Here is a 20,030-nt window from a genome sequence, read left to right as displayed (position 1 = left end):
TGCTCTCCCGGTGCGCTCCCGGCGGCCCCTCGGCCCGCCCCGCCGCGGCACGCCGGGAGCTGTAGTCCGGCAGCACCGGGAGAGGCGGGGCCGCCATGGGAACCGGCGGGAGCGGCTCCGGGAAGGGCATCGGGGGTTGCACCGAGCCCCGCTCCGCTCCCAGCGGACCCCAGACCCCGCTGGGTGCCTCCAGCGTGCCCGGGGAGGGTGGGCTCTGCCCCCTCTGCCCCCTCTGCCCCTTCTCCCGGGGGAAATCCGAGGGTGGGGGAACGCTGGGGCTGCTTCCAGCCGGAGCTGTGGCTGCTCCATCCCTGGAGGCGTGCGAGGCCGGGTTGGACAGGGCTTGGAGCGATCTGGGGGGCTGGAATGTGTCCCTGCCCATGGCATGGGGTGGGACTGGGTGGCTTTTAAAGTCCCTTCCCACCCAAACTACTCTGATGCCGTGATAGCATGAAAATCCCAGCGGCAGCATTGTGCAGACAGCCCGGGCAGGCCGGCAGCGCTGCAGGACACCCAGCCAAGGTCGGCGCTGGGAGCGAGCGCAGGATTCCAGCGCTGGAGCGCGGGGGAGACCATCTGGCTCCGCTTTTGTTTGCACAACCATCAAAGCTCATCGCGTGGGGCTGGCACGGCCCACGGGTGCCGCAGCCATCTGTGCAGGGCTCTGTGAGTGCCGCTGCCGGCTCTTCCAGCAGCACAGGGGCAGCATCGGAGCCGCTTTGGGCTGCAAACCCCCTGCCCAGAGCCCCTGGCAGTGTGTGAAGCCCCAGTGAGGTGCTCCCGGCTGCCCGCGGCTCCACCGGTGCCACTCTGTGCCCCCCGAGCTGGGGTCGGCACAGCCCACGCTGGGTTTTGGTGTTGGCCCAGGTGGAGTCACAGCGATGTCGAGATTCCCTGAGTGCCCCTGTGCCTCCACTCTGATCTGTGTGTCCTGACCCTGTCTGCATCCATCCTGACAGGGCACGGCCAGAGCACGGAGCCCCCGCGGGCTGCCAGGGTGTCACACACTGGCACCGTGCTGCTGGCAGGGCACGGGGTCACTGCCGGAGCCAGAGCTCAGCAGTGTCTGCCTCCAGAGGGCTTTGGGCACGGAGAGACGCAGATTCGGGGCAAAGCAGATGAAAGGCCGCTGATTGCCACCCGCCAGAACCGCGGTGTCCCCGCCCGGCTCCTCTGCGGTGCCCTGTTGGCAGGGCGCGGTGCGGGGATGCCGGTGCGGAGGCGGGGGATCCCACGGGATCCGCTCCTGCTTTGCAGGAGATCCACGCACGCACAGCAGGCTCTATTTTTATCCCGCTCCTGCCTGACTGAGCAGCTCTCTGCGCGGTGACATCTAATTTAGCAGCTTCCCCGCACCCCGCTGGCTCCGCACGTGAGGGGGAAGCACAATGCAGCAGCTATTTTTAAACGCCCATAAATATTCATCGCTCTCCGTGATGCAGCAGCCGCCGCTGCCGGTGGAGCGCGGGGGGGACCCGACCCCACTCCTCGGGCTCCCCACACCGCCTTCACCCGCCCAGGGAACACCGGCACCGGGGGCGGGGAGTTCCCGGGGGGGGTCCGGCCCCATCCGCTCACCGGCAGCTGCAGCCGCGTTCCCCCCGTGCTCAGGGGCTGTTCCCGTGTGGGTTCCTAGGCCTCGTTCGCTCGCAGCCCCGCCGGTGCCGGGCCGTGCTCAGTCCCGCTCTGCCGCTGCCGGTCCCGCTGCCCGGTCGATGCCGGTTATATTTAGCTCCGTAGTGCCGGCTATTTTTAGCCATCCTGCGGTGGGAAGGGTCCGCGTGGGTCGTGCTGCAGTGCAGGTTTTGTGCTGTGGGTGCCGCGTGGGACCCCCGTGGGGTGCAGCCCCGGGGCTGCTCCCGCTGCCGGGATCACCCACGGCCTCTCCGGTGCCAGCTCGGTTCCCCCACGCACCTGCGTGTCACCCTGGCCCCGTCTCGCGGCGTGGGGCTGTGTCACGGCAGCCGCCACATCCCAACACGCCCATCCCTGCTCCCGGCAGCGCTGGGAACGGGGATGGGCAGCACGGGGCTGCTCCGCTCCCCGGGCGAACCGGGAGATGCCAGAGGAGCGCTCAAGAGCACCGAGTGTGGCTGCCCGCTGCTGCCTGCCGGTGTCCCGGGACAGCCCTGCCCGGTGAGCCCGACATCGGGCTTGGCTACGGGCATGGAAACATCAAAAAGATCTCAAAGATCATCGACTCCAACCAACAACCAAGCATTGCCACCTTCACCACTAAACCACGTTCCCAAATACACATCCCCAGGTTCTCTGAACACTTCCAGACCCAGCAATGGCCCCGGGGAGCGCGGGGGTCTCTGGGGAGGATCTGTCCGCGGCCGTGCCTGGCTGCCGTCAGGTTCTCTTTTCCTAATTGAAGCGAGATCCAGGCCAGGCGCCTCCTAAACGTTTTATCCCCCCACAGCAGCGGGAGAACGTCAGTGCCCGGGGCCGGGCTCTCCCGCCGCGGAGATCCGGGAGCGGGGCAGCGGGAGCCGCGTCCCTCCCGGCGGGCCCGGTAACGGCGGCCGCTCTCCATGGTCCTGAGCCAGACTCGCCGGTGCCCCGGGGCGGCGGGACCCCGAGCCGCAGCCCAGCCCGGCGGCCCCCGGCCCGGAAAGCCGGGGCTGGGCTGGGGACCCACTCCGGTTCCCCCGGATGCCGCCCCGCCCGGTGCCACCGCCGCGGGTCGGGTTTCCCCGAGTAAGCGATGCCAGTGCGGGGCGGGAGGGGCACGGTGACCCCCTCGGAGTGGGAGTAGGGGGGGTTCTGCTCCCCACGAAGGGATGAGGGGATTCCTGAGGGGTTGCGGGGGCAGCACCGGGGGGCACCGAGGGCCCGGGGGCCGGAGTTCGGCGGGGGCCCGGGGCGGCGGCCGTGGAGTGTCCCGGGACGCCCCGGTCCCAGCTGCCCCCGGCTCGGGGGGTCTCGGCAGCTCCTCACTGGGTCTCTCCGGTGTCTTCCCGCGCTTCCCGGTGTGAGGAGCCAGGGCAGCGCTTCTGCCGCGGGGCTCGGAGCTGGGAAGGCTTCGGGCGCGGGGCCGAGGGTGCTCGGCGCTGCACGGCCCCCCCGCGGGGCGGGTCGGGGGCGGGGAGCCCCGGGGAGGCCCGGGCGGAGGATCCCGCCCACCGGCCCCGCCGCCGCCGCCGGCTCCGGGGCCGCCGCGCTGCGCGGGGCGCGGCCGCTCCGGCCCGGGGCGCGGGGCCGCTCCGCCGCCGGGGGCTGCACAGGCAGGTGAGTCCGCAACGGGACCTCCGGTGGGGCGGGAGGCGGGGAGGGGAGGGCCGGCAGCGCCGCGCAGAGCGGAGCTTTCCCCGGGGAAGCACCGGGGCTTCCCTCGCCTGCGACGCCCCCGCTGCCAAGCGGGGCCGGGGGGATTCCCGGGCATCCCCGGGCTCACGGAGAATCCTGGCGTCCGCATTGCCCCCGGCTCCTCAACAGCATCTCCTGGCGCTGGTTCGGGCTGGGGATCCCTCGCCCTGTTGCGGGCTGGGAAACCCGCGCTGGGGCAAGGGCTGGCTCGTTGTCGTCGCTGCCGTTTCTGGTCCGCGTCCCACCCGCAGGGGAGTCCCGGTTCCGTGGATGAAGCAGCCCCCTCCCGGGACACCGGCTCCCGGCTCATGCCGGTGGTTTCCCGGGCAGCGGGTACCCCGGGGCTGTGTTTGTCCCAGGTTACCTCTGTCAGACCCGGGGGGCTGGTGCAGTGTGAGCTCCGGGGTGCCGGTGCCCTTGGTGTGCCCTGAGCTTTGCTTCCCTCTCAGACCCTCCTGGATGGTGGGCTGAGCTGTGCACAGGTGTGACCTTGGGGTGTGTCGGCGTGGCAGGGCTGTGACAGTGCCCAGCACCCGGCTGCTCGCCTACCTGTGCTTGGGGACCACCCTCTGGTGGCCGCCTCTGCAGCACACCGAGGAGCCCCGCTCAGCACCCCGAGGCGGCTTTGCCGGTGTTGGGGTGCTCCGGGGTGCAGAGGGACCAGAGGCAGCTTTGCTGGTGGAATAGCGGGGCTCCCGCAGCTGCACTGAGCTCTGCCCGGCCGGCTGACACAGGTGCCTGTTGGCGCCAGTGCCTTCGATTTTGGGATGCTGGGAGAGCACCTGGATCCTGCCCCCAGGGCTGCTCCGCCACGGCCGGCACAGGGACGGGCTGGGACCCCTGGACGTGCTGGGAGCCAGGGCTGGGAGAGCCGGGCAGCGCTCGGAGCGCTCAGACACGGCCCTTATCTGCTGCCACCACCCTGGGAACTCGTTGCACGCTCAGCTCCAGTGAATTTCCTTTTTCTGTTTTTGTTTCTTTCCTGCTGACGCTTTTCCCCTCCGGAATCAAGGGCTGGATGGGGCCCATGGTTACGGGGTGGTGTGAGCAGCCCGACCCCACGGTGGGGTGGCAGCGGGCAGAGCACAGCAGCACCCACCTGTGCCGGTGCCCTCGGAAGGAGAAAACCCGCCGAGTGTGCCCCGGGCGCTCCCGGGAGCAGGAACCTGCTGAGCCGCTCCTGGTCATGTTTTCCGTGGCATTCCCCGGGGGCCGCCTGCAGCGGCCGCTCGCCCGGAGCCGGGGCTCGCTCTGGTGCGTCCTCCGGCCGCCGCAGGATGCATCGGCCTCCTGCGAGCAGCGATCGCGGCGCCGTGACCTTGGCAGGGCGGGAGCTCACCCCGCCTCTGGCTCAGCCCGAGCGCCTCCGGTTGTTAGAGCCCAGCTGCCGGCGCAGGAGACGTGCCCAGCCCCTGGGGCCTGATCCTGCCACGCAGGAGCCTAGAGCGAGGTGATGGCCGGGCATGGGGGAAAGTGTGAGCCATGACAGCTGTCCTGGTCCCCATCCTTGTCCCTGCTTCATGGCCAGGGTCAGATGTGGTGTCCACAGCCAGCTCAGTGACAGTTCTGCCCCTGTCTCAGCCTGACACTGTCCCCTTGTTGTCCCTGTCTCAGATGTGCCAAGTCCAGCTGAAGCACTGTGGGTGTGAGGAAGGCAGTGCAGCACCATGACTGCGGCACAAGGGGTTCTCCTCCGCCCCATCCCCATGGGACTGCTTCTGCAGAGCCTCTTCCTCCTCTTCCTCCTCCTCCTGGGCTCCTGCCTCCACCCAGCCGCTGCCTTCCCCAAGGGCTGTTACCCCTCAGAAGAGGAGGGGCTGAAGACCTTTCGCTGCAGCAACGCTCAGCTGACCGAGGTCCCCAGGGACATCCCCAACGACACCAACAAACTCTACCTGGACTTCAACCAAATCCCCTTCCTGCCTCGCGATGCCTTCCGGGACCTGCCGCTCCTGCTGGAGCTGGATCTGTCCCACAATGCCATCGCCAGAATTGAGACTGGGGCTTTCCAGGGCCTGGCAGAGCACCTGCACTCTCTGGACTTGTCTTCCAACAGGCTGGTGTCGGTCAGCAAAGACACTTTTAGCAACCTGAAAGCCAAGGTGAACCTGTCCCACAACCCCTGGCTGTGTGACTGCCGGCTGCAGGAGCTGATCCGTGCTGTGGAACTGGTGGCTGAATCCTCGGGGGGCATCGTGTGCGACTCCTCCACGCAGGAGGAGCACGTGGGCAAAGCTTTCCTGCAGGTCATTGCAGACACGGATCTCTGCAACGTGTACAAGAAGACCACGGACATCGCCATGCTGGTCACCATGTTCGGCTGGTTCGCCATGGTGATTTCCTACCTGGTTTATTACGTCAGGCAGAACCAGGAGGATGCCCGGCGGCACCTGGAGTATCTCAAGTCACTGCCCAGCAAACAGCGGCGGTCGGAGGAGTCGTCCACCATCAGCACTGTGGTGTGAGCACGGCATCCTGCAGGATATGGGGACGTGTGGAGCTGGGCACCAGGCACTGGCATCGCACAGAGATACTCCTGGGTTTGTTCTGTTCTCCTCCTGGAAGCAGCAGCCACGGCTGATGAGTCCCTGGCTCTGTGGCTGAGGTCAGGGATAGATATCAGACGTGAGCATGGAGGATCTGCAGCATCCTCCCAAGTTATGGAGGACTGGAGCAACCCAGAGCATCCCCCTGGCATGTGGCCATTGCTCTGACTGACTTGGACATTTGGACTTCATCTAAAACTTTTTATATTTCCTTTGCAGAGATCCCTTGGGGCATTATGGAATCGGTGTTTTCGTCTCTCCCCGGCTCCCCCTTGGCTGCCCAAGGGATGGTGCGGCAGCCCAGGGCAGCCTGGGCCTGGATCCCTGCTGGGAGGGCACTGGGGAGGAGCAGTACGGGTGCAAGGCCAGTGTCCTGCCAGGTCACTGGCCCTGGAGGGTCAGCGGGACCAAGAGGTGGGGCAGGGGGTGGGGACACACCCTGAGGTGGGGTTGGTGCCGCCCATCTTCCGTTTCATCTCCCTGCCCCTTTCCGGGCGCTCAGGCCAGGTGGGGCAAGGGGCATGGATGGGTGTCACCACTCGGACATGGAGTCACTGATGGGCAAACCCAGGACCTTTCCCCTTGGAGTGTGGGGAACAAGAACCAAACGGGGAATGAGCTCCTTTGGGGCTGCCAGGGATGTGGGTGCTGATGGAGGGGCAGCTGGGGGTCCTGGCAGTGGCTCCAGCCCTGCTGAGATATTTGGGGAGTGGGGGTCCCCTCGGTGCTCTTGGGGGCCATGAGGGAGGGTGCTGGCAGCACCCTTGGCCATCTGCTGGTATCCCTGCCAGAGGGGAGCTCCCACCTCACAAGCTGCTGACCGGTCACTGTGATGGGAAGCAGGATGGAGGGAGCTGCCATGGCTCCTCCGTCCTCTCCCCACCCCTGCACTGCTGTCAGGAGCCTGAATCTCCCCTAAAATATCCCAGAATCCCTTCTTGACACTTCCAGTATTGGGCTGCAGGTTCCTGGTGGCAGTGGTGGAGGCGATGCTGAGCACAGGGCTGGCACAGGCAGGGGTCAGTGCCCACTTTGGGCATGCAGGGCCCAAATGGCAACTCAGAGCAAAACCAGAGCAGCCCCAGACTCTTCCACCTGCCTGTCTGGCCTCTGGGACATCTAGTTTTGCTGGTTTTGGCCTTTTTTTAAACCAACCAATGTTAAATTGCCTTAACTCACCAAGAGCACCAACCAAAGCTGCTGGAAGCTCCTCTGTAGCGGGCCAGAGCTGCCTTGTGGGCAGGCCCAGCCTCAGCCCCTGGTGTGGGCAGCTCCAGCCCTGCCTGTGCCACCCTCGTGCCCCGGTGCTGGTGGGAGCAGGAGCAGGGCCCACGCCCTTCCACAAGTGCCTGATTCCAGCACAGAGCAGGAGCTCTGCAACGCACAAACACCTCAGCCCCAGCTCCCATCGGGCGTCCCCGCAGCCCCACGGCAGCTCCTCCCCTCTCTGCACCCGGCTGAGGAGAAAAGGGGCTGGGGGGGACTCCACTGAACCCCCCCAGGCTGCTCCCCCCAGGCCACCGCTTGTGCCGGGGCCACCCGACCCACCTGTGTTTGGGTTAAGGGACATTTTAGTTCTTTATACGACAATAAAGTTGGCTTTTACTTTGGAGCCGGTGGCCGGCGTGTGCTGCTGTGCTTGTCTGTGGGTCACCGGGCCCTGGTGACGTTGTGTGGCAGCAAAGGAAGGACGGAGGTGCCCGCGACAGGCGGTGGCGGTGGCAGAAACAGGACACCCGTCCCTCCGGTAACCCTGCCCCAGCCTTCAATAATGAACAGCCGGGCTCGGCTCAGGTCGCTGGCACGGTGCCTGTCCCCGCGGCACCCAGGACACCTTGGGGCGCTTTCCCAGGGCTCTGCTCCGCTGCCTGCCCTGCCGTGCCCATCGCGGGGTACCCGGGCAGGGAGGAACAAGCCCTTCCAACCCCACGGTCCCCACAAGAGGCCTCTCCGGTCACAGCCCCGTCCCCGTTTGCCGGCGCCTCTCCCCGCTCGATCCGCGCTGGAGTCTTGTGCCATGGAAGGTGAAAGCCGGGCTCTAACGCAGAGTGACAGCTCCCGCTCGTGGGACATTAACCTTGTTTGTCACTCGGCTGTCTCCAGACGCAGACCCCGGGCTCTGGAGCAGATGGCTGCTGTCCCCGCTCCGGTCACTCCCTGGGGATGCTCCTCCCGCGGCTCCCGGAGCAGCTGGGGAGGGCTGGGGGACACGCAGGACACGTGCCCGCAGCTGCCACCCTGCCCGTGGCTCCCTGGAGTCCTGCAGGTGTCCCCTCTCACGGGGCTGGATGATGCCGAGTGCCCCGAGGTCAGCCCTGCTCTGGATCCTGTCTCTGGAATTGCTTGGATGGAAACCATCAGGCTCATTCCAGCCCACACTGATGAGCACGGGGGAAAGGAAGTGGATTCCAGGGGTTTGTCTGGCTGTGGAACAGCCTGTGTGGGTGTAAAGGGGGATAAAATACATAAGGAGTCTAACAAAAAATCTGCAGTAAGATTTGGGAAGGTAACTTGGTGTGGGATGGAATCGTGCTGGATTTAGGCTGTCAGTACTGTCAGATATTTAATCACGTGTGACAGGGAATGGGGAAGAACAGAAAAATGACTTTATGGAGACATTTCCTGGGGGTGCTGTCACCAACCTGGGGTCTCAGGAGCAGAGGACACAGCCTGCCAGATGCCTTCAGTCTCAAGGAGGGATTTTTCTCATCCCACTCTTTCCAGTTGTGAGGTGCTGTGGGGCCAGACCCTGCTGAGAGTGGGAGCTGGCACTCGGCACGGTGGGCACGAGGGGCTCAGCATTAAAGGCAGAACTTCTCCTTCAGAAAATAATTAGAATCATCCCTTTTAATACCCCTCTCTGGGTAATTCGTTTCCTGACGTAGATTTATCCACAGGGATCAGCAGCAGGAGAATTAACAGCGTGACCTCCTTCTGTGCGTTCCAGCATGCCGGTAAATCTCTGTTATTAACTTCCAAGGAGCTCTGCCTGCCCAGCCTGCTCTCCTCTCCTCTCCAGGATTGAGGAAAACGTGTCACTGGGGCAGGAGCTGTGACCTGAATCCTCTTGGCAGGGATGACTCTTTCCCTGGAATCCCCTGGGATCACAGGGATGAGGAGTGTTCCTAGGAAACCCCCAGGATGTGCCAGGTGGCAAGGGGGAAGCTTTGGGAGAAAGTTTTGGGAAGAAGTTTTGGGAGAAATCTTGTTTTCCCCTGCCTACAAGTGGAGCGTGTTCCCAGACTGCATCCTGAACTTTGAACTGATTCGATTTCCAAGAGGGAAGGAAGGATGTATAATTGTTTAATTTCCACAATTAGAAAAATATTTATCGATAATTAGGAGTGATGGCAGCAATTATACTGGGATTAAAGCCAGGCTACACTTCATCACCCGCCTTTCACTCAGGGACCTTATTTATTTCTTTCACCCCTCAAAAAATCCATGTACAGCTGCATTGCTGCCAATAATGAATCATCCTTGTTCACTGCCTGCACAGGACTCATTAATCCAATGATGCCAGTGGTTCTAGGAAGGCTGCTGGGCACATCGTGTGGTCACTGGGCATGGGCAGGAGAAAATTTAATTTCAGGGGGTAGGAAAATGAAGCAGAGCTAAAAATCACAATAGCACTTCCTGTGCCTGTGGTTGAGAGCTCAGCAGTTCAGCCAGGCACACGCTCCCCTCCAGACTCCCTGGTGATTTTCCCTCTCATCACTCGTCCAAGGCAGGCATGGCTGAGTCCAGGGAGCATTTTCCAACAGCTGTTCTTTTAGGATGAGGTTGTACCAATTAATAAAATTGTGTGACCCTCAAAGTTTTCACTCTCAGAAGGAAATATTGCATTACCAGGTATTTTTCCTGTCTTAGAAGACCCAGGACCATCAGCATCCATGGTCTGGAGCTCAGCTTCATCCTCCTGTGGAAGCACCAGGGATCTGTGTCAGTGGCACTTTCAGTGTCACCTGGGCACTCTTGGAACACCCTCGACTCTTGGTCAAGCTTTGTTTTCAAACATCTTTCCACCAAAATGGCTCCTGGTCGTGTCCTGCACCACATCCATGCCAGGTGTGAGGAGTACCTGGGATGTGCCAATCCCTCCTGCTCTGCCTGCTTCCCACTGTGGCACCTTCAACTCTTTTTGGCTTAAATTTAGAGTAATTTGTGGGTTAATGAAGCTGCTGCAGGGAGTTACAAGAAAACTTTCCCACCGGAGCCAAAGTGTCACTGTCACCGATGGATGAGTCCCATCAGTGCCTGCAGCTCTGCAGTGAATGTTTGAACACGTGTTCCTTAAGTGTTTCTCAAGTGGGTTGTTCCAGGCAGCTCTGATGGGAAAACAATGGGCTGCAGCTTCCAGCTGGCAGATTATTCCTGTTATTTTTGCCATTTGTGGATGTTTCAAAGCTCTCGTGTGCTGTCAGTACGTGCTGAGATCCAGGAGGTCTGTGTGGAGAAGAGGACAGGAAGTTTGAAGTTCTAAATTTATTTTTTGGGAGGACTCCTCAGTGTTCTCAAGGTGTTGTGATGGTCCTTGGCACAGAGTGAGGTTGGAGCTGTGGGACCAGGGCAGGTTAAAGTGGGGGTTCAAAGGGCTGAGCCTCACAGGGGTGATGGAGCTGTCCCACCAACAGCATCAGGCATGGCCCAGATTTCTGATTCCTCCTGTAAAGCCAGGGCCAAGCAGAAGAGGAGGATTTGAGGAGGGTTTAAAGCAGTGAGGAAAGATCTTGCAGAGCTGTCGCAGCTGTGGGAGGTAGAGAGGGATGGGAACAGTTGAGGTGAGAGCTGCTCACAGGGATTTGTACATCCCAAGGTGTGAGAGGGAAGAGAGAGGTGTGAGGGATGCTGTCAGCCATGAAAAGCTCAGCTCCAGCTGGATGCAGAGGACTTTCACACAGGAAAGGTCAGAGAGAAGCCACTTCCTGTCAGGTTTTTATGAGTCTCCACAGAATTGCTGACATAAACTCCTTTGCAATGTGAAACTTAAATATTTGAGCTATTTTTCCTGCTTTTAGAATCATAGAATTCCACGACGGTTTGGGTTGGAAGGGATATTAAAACTGATCAGCTGCACCCCCTGTCAGGGCAGGGACACCTTCCACCATCCCAGGCTGCTCCAAGCTCTGCCCTACCTGGCTTTGGACACTTCCAGGGATCCAGGGGCAGCCACAGCTCCCCTGGGCACCCCCACAGGAAAAAACTTCCTCTGTGGTATCCAACTTAAATTTTCCCACTCAGTTTGAAGCCCACTGAAGAAGTGAAGGTGCTGTAAGAGCTTTCAGGAAGGACGAAAATTCATTTGTAACTCTCCATGGCACTTAGTAGGTACTTACAGCTTTTTTTCCCCTCATAATTGATGCATGTGGCATTTCCTCCTGCTGAAATAGGCCAAGAGAAGCAGGCAGCACCGCTGAGCCCGGCTGCTTCATCTGTCTCAGCCTGAGCTGTGCACAGTGTCCAGTTGGCAGGCAGGATAATCAGCCCAAGGGCAGTGGAAATGCTCATTACAGCACACTTTATTCCTTAGTATTTAATAAGTAATGACTCTGAAAAGCTCGGAGCGGGGTCTGTGCCCGTGCTGTCTCCTGCTGTGTTCCTGTCACTATGGATAAGTTAAACTGGGTTGAATCTGGTCGATTTTTGGATGAATACTCACCAAGGAATTTCAAAATGTTGTAAGAAGTTAGGGTGGTTAAGTGGGAGATGCTTCTTTTGCTTGAGTTAGTTTTGCTTTGTGAAAAAAGGAGGGAAGCTGGGCACTGCTTTCAAGAAACTGAGTTCTCTGATGTCCCTCAATAAAGTGAGTCTGGAAGGGAGGAACTCCCACAGGGAACAGCTTAGAAAGCAGCTCTGAAAGCCAATGTTCCAGGAGCTGAGGCTCAGCTGGGGCTGGGGAACAGTTGGAGTTCCACATGAAGTTCTTGATAGCGCTCAAATAATCTCTACTCACCCTGTGAGCAGGGTGATGGATCACTGCAGATCCAGCAGCTAACCTTCCAAAGCAGCTTGGGGTGAGGTTTCTCTGGGAAGAAAACGTTCCCATGAGCTCAGAGCTTTGGCAATTTGTATCATCCGGTGAACTGGTCAGGAATTCACAGCTGGTGTAAGAGGATCGGCTGTTCCTGCAGCACCTGGGGCCAGCCAGGCCCTGCACGAGGCTTTGGTGCAGCAGGAGGAGGAGGAAGAGGCTCTGCAGATTCTCTGCTTCCCTCTGGAATATTCCATCTTTATTCTGGGGACAAGGAGAGAACCATAACCTGGGTTCTTAATCCTCCCAAACACTGGGCTGTGTAATCTGTTACTCACCCTCTCTTTTGTCTTAGAGATCTGATTTTCCTTTCTCCTCGTGTTCAGGCTGGAACATTTCAGAAACAGTGAAAGAAATGTGGGGAAAAAAAAAAGAGCAGGGGGGAACGTAATGCTTTTAAATCTCAAAGATCAAATACTTCTGTTAATATCTGTTAGAAATTCCTCACAGAGATTTTGGCATATGCCAGTCTGGCACATAACTCCACCACAGCCACCTGCCATCCTGCCTGGAATTGTTTGCAGCTCCTTTGTGTTCTCTGAGCAGCACAAAGCTGTGGCGTGTCTGGTGTCACCACCAAGTAACAGACTCTGCACTAAGCCACGTGACAAACTTCCTTTTTTTTTCCCATTTAATTAGTTTTCCTTGCATGAACACTGTGTTTTAAGCAGTGCTTTTTCCAGTCTAAGGGGTCCCTGAACACCGGAAAACCTAGGGGTGTATGAATGAGGATGTTTTGTTTCAAAGGGAATGGAGGATTCCAGGATTGGTAGCTAAAATAAAAAGAACACCACAACACCAAGCATTCTTTCACAGCTGCTCTTTGGCTTTCCAGTCTGTGCCAGTTTAATGACAGGATTTTGCTCCATACGTACTGGCTTCAGCCCTGGCACAGGTCTGACACGTCACCTCATTGTTGGGACTGTAAGTTCCAGGAGCACAAACCACTGTGAAGAGAACAGAGTTGGGGTTCCAGCCACTTTCCCCCCATTTTAGGGGGACCACCAGACATCCCTGTGAGCCTTCCCAGTGCCCTGTGGGAGCTCCAACCTTTCCAGAGCTCCCTGAGCCTCTGGCTAAATCCCCCCCCAACTCCACATCCTGCAGCAGGTGCTACAAAAGAACTTGAAAAATCAACAGAGAATTTTCTAGCAGAACTTCCGTGAGGGGAATTGTTTCTTATGGGCTCTGGGTCCTGAGGATTGTCACTCACCAGTGACACCTGGAAGGAAAAAACCCACTGCACTACTTCTACTTTGCTTGGAAATGCAATTACACCTGTGAATGCACTGACATGCTCCACTGGCTCATTTCCTATCATTACTTTATAACTATAATGTGAATATCCTCCCAAAGGATGAACAGAAATATCCCTGCTTTTGACCCCAATATTTCCCTAATCCTCCCCAGAGCTCTGTGCCCAGCTCTAATCAGCTATATTTAAATCAATGAGCTATATTTAAAAGGATGGATTTGATATTTACCACAGCAGCTGGCACAGTTCTGGTGGGTGTGGTGGTTTCTCCCAAAACCTGGCCGACAGCTGTCGATGGGAGTCATGGAGAAGCTGTTGTCCACGTACTGGATTGTAGGAACAGCCTGAAACTCAGACTTCAAAACGTGCTTTATCTGATGGAAAAACTTCCCAATCAGCTCTGCTGCCTAAAATGTAAAAATATTGGGGGAATAAAAGCATAGTTAGTTGATTTTTGTTGATTTAAAAATAAAAGGAGATATTTTCTAGTCCTGATTTCCACACACTGACTTGTCACCTTAACTGGGAGTGTTCCTTGGCTTCAAGGGGACTGGATTCAGACTTAGGATGTGAGCTGATCCCAGGATTTAATATTTAGAAGGCAGAGAGAACAGATTTTAGAAATTTGCTACAGTAGACTTACTTTAAATTGCATTCCATTGACCAAATCATAAATCAAAAATTTCATTTAGAGGACTGGAAGCTCAATATAAATAATAATGTTTATCCTTCTTTATTATTAGAAGCAAATACAAAGCAAGTAATGAGCCTGATGTTTTAATTGTTTTTTTTGTAAAGCTATTTGTATCATTTTGACTTCTAAACCCATTTTTCTTCCTGAATGGAATTATTTTAAATCCATGAATCATCAGTTACAATATTAATCCCACAAAATCTGGGTAAAGATGGATTACTAGCAGCCATAACTGCAGGAGCTAAGACAGAGAGGGGTGTTAAAGAGGCAGAGAGGACAAGAGGTGACTGACACAGAACCTGTCGGACTCTCTTGTTTGTCACATCTTCACAATCATAAGGAAACTCCTGGCAAACTGCTTCCCATCCTGGTGCAAATGGATTGACTGTGGATGGAGGAAAAAAGATCCATGAAAAAGGGGAAAAATGATAGATTAGGTCCTTGTGGTTTCTATCCAGTTCCTTGCTTTGTTTAGTAGGAGTCAGAGGTCAATCAATATAAAATTGGGGGGAAATACACTGAGCTGAGAGAATGGAATGAATGTCTCACATAACAACCTCAGTGTTCTAAAAGGGCTGAAGTTTTATGTAAAATTAAAAATCTTTGGGTCATGAAAGTTTTTTTACTTCACATAGGGAAAAATATCCACAAAACTGTTCCATAACCTGTTGGATGGTTTCTCTTAGTGTGTGGAGAGAACAGATACAGGAGTGAACGTGGTCAGAGAATTAAAGAATAATTTTCTTCTCTCAGTGATAAACCACCTCTAACTCAAGGCAGCATCAGCTGATTTAACTTTCTGTGAAGTGAAACCACCTCAGTATTGTCATGAGGGAGCTGTGAGGCTCTTGCTTTAGGCTCTCTGCAGTTTCCTAAAATCAAGCAAAAAATTCAAGGCTGGGCTGGATGGGACTTTCCAGCTGGTCCAGTGGAAGGTGCCTTGCCTATGGCAGGGAGGAACTGAATGAGCTTCAAGGTCCCTTCCTACCCAAATCATTCTGTGATCCTGAAACCAGAGTGCTCCCAGACTTAATAAAAATCAAATCCTGAAAATCTAAATATGACAGTGACATTAGAACATATTATGGGCTGTCTCCTTCTGACAATCCTCTCTAACTTAGATAATCACAGCTCTCGCTCGGATTGCAAAAAGTTGAACGCCAAATTTAACATTAAAACTGCGTTTTAGCTCCATCTGTGGGCAACAACAAAAAATACAGGGACTCCAAAAAAAAAAAAAAAAATCAAACCTGGAACAACTTTCAGAGGTCCCTTTTGATTTTGCTGTTTTTCAGACATTGTTTGTGGCATTCACAAGTTGCTCATAACAATAAACAATCCCTCCCAAACAAGCCCTGAAATTACCTAGAAAATTAACAAACAGCTCATACTGGAGGCCGTCCTTTGGTGTCCTGATAGAGTGGCACTTGTAGGACGACCCTGTGATGTGGCAGGTCAGGTGGGAGATGCTGCTGTTGAGGATTTTTTTCAATATGTTGATGAACAAGTCGTTGTTTTTCAGCCCACAGCTCGTTGTGCTGAAGCGAACAGACACCTGATAGGCATGGTCAGCTTCCCTGTAGGCTGGGAGGAAATGGCTTGGGTGTGAATTTGGGGTGTAATCACAGATTGAATCTTAGATTATCACTTTTAGTATCTGAAATATACTTTTCAATAGTATTATAGCTTTTATTCAATAGTAAATAAATAAATAAAGCATTGTCATTAATTGTGTCATAACATGTTTGTCCTTGACAGAGCTGACTCAATAGTAAGAGATATTTTAGTTTGAAATATACAGGAATTTGTGTGCTTAATAGAGACTCTGTACCCAATAATAAAAACAAAAGAAAAGGAGGTAAAATGGCACAGAACCAGCCTGTCTGCAGAGCTGTGTGTCTGAAACAGATTGGTGCCAATTCTATGCAATTATGGTGTAGGAGTAATTTTATTATTATTTTAAAATTAGTGTTTCTCAAGCATTTTTTGGGTTGTTGTGTTGTAAGTGGGAAGTGATGTTGGTGAAGAGTGGTTCCAAGAGATAGGAGGGGCTGGAGTGCAGATCTCAGATAACTCTGGAATTCTTGCAGTTAATTCTATACCTAAGGGTAGAGATTATTTTATTGCCATATATCCTTGGGAACATGAATATTAAACTTTTTCCCAAAATCATGAAAAGGTGCATATATGTCTCTAAATAAATAAAAAAAAAAATTCTATTCTGGGATAAAATTTTAATTATTTTGATATTTTTTTTAATCAAGCCTTGCAATAAACACAGAGCTCACAAACCCACCAATGTGCTTACTCCTAACTTAGCAATCTTACCATAAACCATGAATTTATAGGCCTCAACCATTTCTGTTTCTTCCTGTGTTGTGGTTTCGATGACTTTGTGGGAGAGAGTGCAAGTGTAGGCACCAGACATTGGCACCATGAAACCCATCACCATCAGCTTCCCTGTCTCTGTCAGATTCACATAGCTTTGCCCTAAAATAGAAATGTTGCATTACCAGAAATGTCCAATTTTCGATGCATTTAGAATATTTGAAGATGAAATCTTGCTCCTGTGCATAGTGATGCTGGTTCAAGTTAGCTTGAAGTGATCTAAAATTTATGAGTTTTAGGATTTACTACAAATTTCCTTTTTAGCAAAAGTATTTGTAACTTTTAGAGGGAGAAGGGAAATGGAATTTAATGTCAGAACTTGTGGAAATATTTGGCAAAGGGATAAGAAACCACTGGGGGGGTGTGAATAGAAAGAAGATAAATATGTGATATTTTTAGTCTGAGCTAACCTTGTAAAACTCTTCCATCTGGACCCGTCCACAAATAGTTGGGATCTATTATTCTTTCTTGAGAAAGAGCCAAATCCATACAGACCAGGAATGGGCTGTTTGCAAACACCTTAACATACACATTCACTGCAACAAAGAATCAGGTAAATTATGTAAAATGCTGACATTTAATGAATCACAAAAAAAAAAAAAACTAATTGAAAATTGTGTCTAAAGTGTATTTTTCAGTTTTGGACTTGCAAAGTGTGATATTAAAGATTAATCTCCATTTGTTCTTAATTAATATCCTGGAACTGTCCACAGTGTGGCTGGTGCTGACTGTTAGAGGGAGACGCTTGTGTCCCACACACAAACTGTGGTACAGGCATTAAAAAAGCACCAGATTTTCAGTGAAACCCTCTTTTAGATGTTAAATTTTCATCAGTGCTTCCAGCAGCACTATGGGACAAAATATATTTCCATCCTCATCACCCTTTCTCTTGTTCCTACACATAAAATGTTCCATGTATCCTACATGTGCTACCTAATGATCCCTGTGCTTGAATCTACAAATTCTAGTAAAAATTAAATCTAGATAGGAAAAAATGACAAGTTTACCTTCATGCCTGATGTCACCATAAACTTCATTCTTTCCAATTAAATCAATAGATTGCTCTTCCTTCAGTTCTGCTCTCACTGCAGGGAAAAGGAATTGGAATATTTGGGATCAATCTAAATGTGTGATTGTTAATCCTTTATTGCACCCTGGCTTTTGGCACATTTTGTTATGAAGATTTTTGTGACAAGAATCCCCAGAAGAGGTGGAAATTATTGAAAATAAGGGGTTTTTTTCAGGCTATGGACACACTGGGGTGGTCCTGCTTGACTGTTGTGTCCCAGGGTTGAGCCTGGGGGACAGTGGGGTGTCTGGAACCTCTGGCAACCCCTTTTAAGGGGGCTTCATCTCCCACTCTGAGGGAAGGTTTTTGGGGGACATTTGTCCCTCAGAGGGAAGGTTTTTGGGGACTTTTGTCCCTCAGAGGGAAGGTTTTTTAGGGACATTTGTCCCCTCACAGTGGAGAGGCACCCACCAATGGGGTGATGCTGGAGCTCGCTCTGTCCCCTCCTGAGGGGCTTCATTTCCCGTTCTGAGGGAAGGTTTTGGAGGGACATTTGTCCCTCAGAGGGAAGGTTTTTGGGGACATTTGTCCCTCACAGTGGAGCAGTATCCACCAATGGGATGTTAATGGAGCCCAACTCTCCCCTCCTGATGGGCTTCATCTCCCACTCTGAGGGAAGGTTTTTAGGGGACATTTGTCCCTCACAGTGGAGAGGCACCCACCAATGGGATGTCGCTGGAGCTGCTCACTCTGTTGCCTCTTGAGGGCCCTCAATCTGCCCCTCTGAGGGAATATTCTATGGGGGACCCCCCCCAGCTCACCTGACGCGCTCCCACCCCCTCTTCCACCCCCTGAGCGCACCAGCCTCACACCAACACATCCCCACAGCTTCTCCCCCGCCCCTAGTCCCTCTCACCCCATCCTGCCGCCACCACCACGGCCGCCACGCCGAGGAGAACGCCCGGGGGGCAGCGGGGCCGCCCGCCGCCCCCCGCCATCCTCCCGCCGCCCCTCACAACGGCCGCGGCGGGCGCGAGGGGGCGCTAACGGCCCCCCCCCCTCCCCCCGCCTCCAGCCCCGCGCGCGCTCGGCGCTTCCCGCCCTTTTTCCTCCCCTCAGGGCTGAGGGCGGGAAGGGTGGGGTGTCCCCGCCGGGGTCCCTCGCTCCTTCTCCGCTCCCTCGCCCACGCCCCGTGCTTTTTATACGGTTTAAAAAACATCCTCGCCAGCGCTTCACTGAGATTTTAAAAGAGTATTTAGTTTTGGGGAGGTTTTTTTGATGTTTTCTCGCTTTCAGGCTCCTGAGGCGCTTGGCAGCGAAGGACGGCCCCGGCCAACCCCTCCCGCGTCCGTTGTCACCCTTCAGCCCCACATCGCTCCTCCACAGTGCGCAGTGAGCTGTGTTTTTGACTCTAAAGTGGTTTTTCCGGCTGTGGGACAAGGAGAGGGAAGTACAGAGGGACAAGGGGGGGAAGAGGCTCCATCATGGCTTGGTCTGTCGGCGCTCAACCTGCCCTGGGCTGTGGAAGGTGTCCCTGCCCATGGAGGGGGAGAGGGGGGGACTGGATGGGCTTTAAGTCCCTTTCAACCAAAACCACTCTGTGTTTCTGTCACTTGCTGTGAGAAAGACTGAAAGTAAGAGCTGGGCACATCCTGTGGCTTTTCCTCCTGAGGGGCTGTGAGTACTGGGTGTTCTCCAGCTGCAGGTTTCTGTAGAAAGTCATTACAGGACACATATTTTTCCACTGAAAAGCAAAAAAAACCCATCCCTTTCAGCACCCAAAAGGGGTCCAAGAGAGTTGGAAAGGGATTTTGGACAAGAATCTGAAGAGATAGGACAAGGGGAACGGCTTCAACTAAAATGGGGAGATTCAAATTGGATATTGTGAAGAAAATCTGCTCTGTGAGGGTGGTGAGACCCTGGAATGGATCTACCAGGGAAGTTGTCCCTGGAAATGTCCAAGGCCAGGTTGGAAAGGGCTTGGAGCAACCTGGGATAGTGGTAGGTATCCCTGCCATGGCAGGGTGGAGCTGGGTGATTTTTAAATTTTAAAATCCCTTCCAACCCAAACTCCTTTAGGATTCCATGATTCTGCCCCTTGTGACTGAAAGTAAGCGCTGGGCGAATAGTGTTGGCTCAAAAATGAACCCAAATGCCACAGTATCACTGCAAGTGACTTTCAACTCAGTTACATGTTTTGGAAAACTTGCAATGTCTTTGAAACTTTTAAACATGTAACTATTTTGTTTCTAGAGCGGGTGATACAAAAACACTCCAGAATCCGCTGACAGGGCTCGGAGGGTCCTCGCATTTGACTGTCCTGCTCACTCCGAGACACTCAAGACCAGAAACGGTGGCCAAGCCTCTGGAAATTAGCAAAATAGTATTTATTCTACCTACCTAGGTCATATTTATCACTCCAGACCATGCTAGTGTCCAAAAATGATGTCACAGCATTTGCATAACAAATATGGAACAACCAACATGGGAATAAGAGTTATTTTTACAGAGAGCTGTGAAAGTTTTAATGCTTCTATGTAAAAACAGCACCTAAGTTATGAGTTTCCTTTAATAAAGAAAAGAAAAAAAATTGGTAAAAATGCAAAAATAAAAGCGTGAAAAAGGAGGTATCAAGTTATTGATGGAAAACAGTTCTACTCAAGTTTCTTCTTCCTTAGACCAACACATTAACTCAAGTGGTCAGTTAAAGTCTAAGAACTGTGTCAGGGTTTTCATTTTTAATGTCCTTGAGCTGCTGAGCAGGTCAGAACTGGGACCACCTCAGACAATCCACG

General features: G+C 54.2%; 2 protein-coding genes across 2 annotated transcripts; one reads left to right on the top strand and one right to left on the bottom strand.

Moving 5' to 3' along the window:
- Positions 1 to 4,967: 4,967 nt before the first annotated feature.
- LRRC3C (leucine rich repeat containing 3C) lies at positions 4,968 to 6,270 on the top strand. Its single transcript, XM_058041748.1, has one exon. It carries the CDS (start codon positions 4,980 to 4,982, stop codon positions 5,775 to 5,777), a length of 798 nt encoding a protein of 265 aa, XP_057897731.1. The 5' UTR covers positions 4,968 to 4,979; the 3' UTR covers positions 5,778 to 6,270.
- A 6,465-nt stretch (positions 6,271 to 12,735) lies between these two features.
- On the bottom strand, positions 12,736 to 18,233 carry ZPBP2 (zona pellucida binding protein 2). Its single transcript, XM_058041471.1, has 8 exons — positions 18,152 to 18,233; positions 17,234 to 17,311; positions 16,637 to 16,762; positions 16,167 to 16,328; positions 15,204 to 15,422; positions 14,138 to 14,223; positions 13,374 to 13,551; positions 12,736 to 12,836 (listed from the first exon to the last, which is right to left on the bottom strand). The coding sequence occupies exons 1-8, from the start codon at positions 18,231 to 18,233 to the stop codon at positions 12,736 to 12,738; spliced, it is 1,032 nt and encodes a 343-aa protein (XP_057897454.1).
- Between the last annotated feature and the right edge of the window lie 1,797 nt (positions 18,234 to 20,030).

Source organism: Melospiza georgiana, chromosome 28, assembly GCF_028018845.1.
Source record: "Melospiza georgiana isolate bMelGeo1 chromosome 28, bMelGeo1.pri, whole genome shotgun sequence".
Lineage (NCBI taxonomy): Eukaryota > Metazoa > Chordata > Aves > Passeriformes > Passerellidae > Melospiza > Melospiza georgiana.
The sequence above is the reverse complement of the archived record's forward strand: the minus strand, read 5'-3'. Positions and strand labels throughout refer to the sequence as shown.

Bases quoted from the DNA above. Each gene is read 5' to 3' on its own strand.
- ZPBP2 (XM_058041471.1), bottom strand. From the start codon at position 18,233: ATGGCGGGGGGCGGCGGGCGGCCCCGCTGCCCCCCGGGCGTTCTCCTC. The intron at 16,763-17,233 runs GTAAACTTGTCA...TCTTTGTTGCAG, and splicing joins TGGTGACATCAGGCATGAAG to TGAATGTGTATGTTAAGGTG. The intron at 15,423-16,166 runs GTAAGATTGCTA...ATTTCCTCCCAG, and splicing joins CTATAAATTCATGGTTTATG to CCTACAGGGAAGCTGACCAT.
- LRRC3C (XM_058041748.1), top strand. From the start codon at position 4,980: ATGACTGCGGCACAAGGGGTTCTCCTCCGCCCCATCCCCATGGGACTG.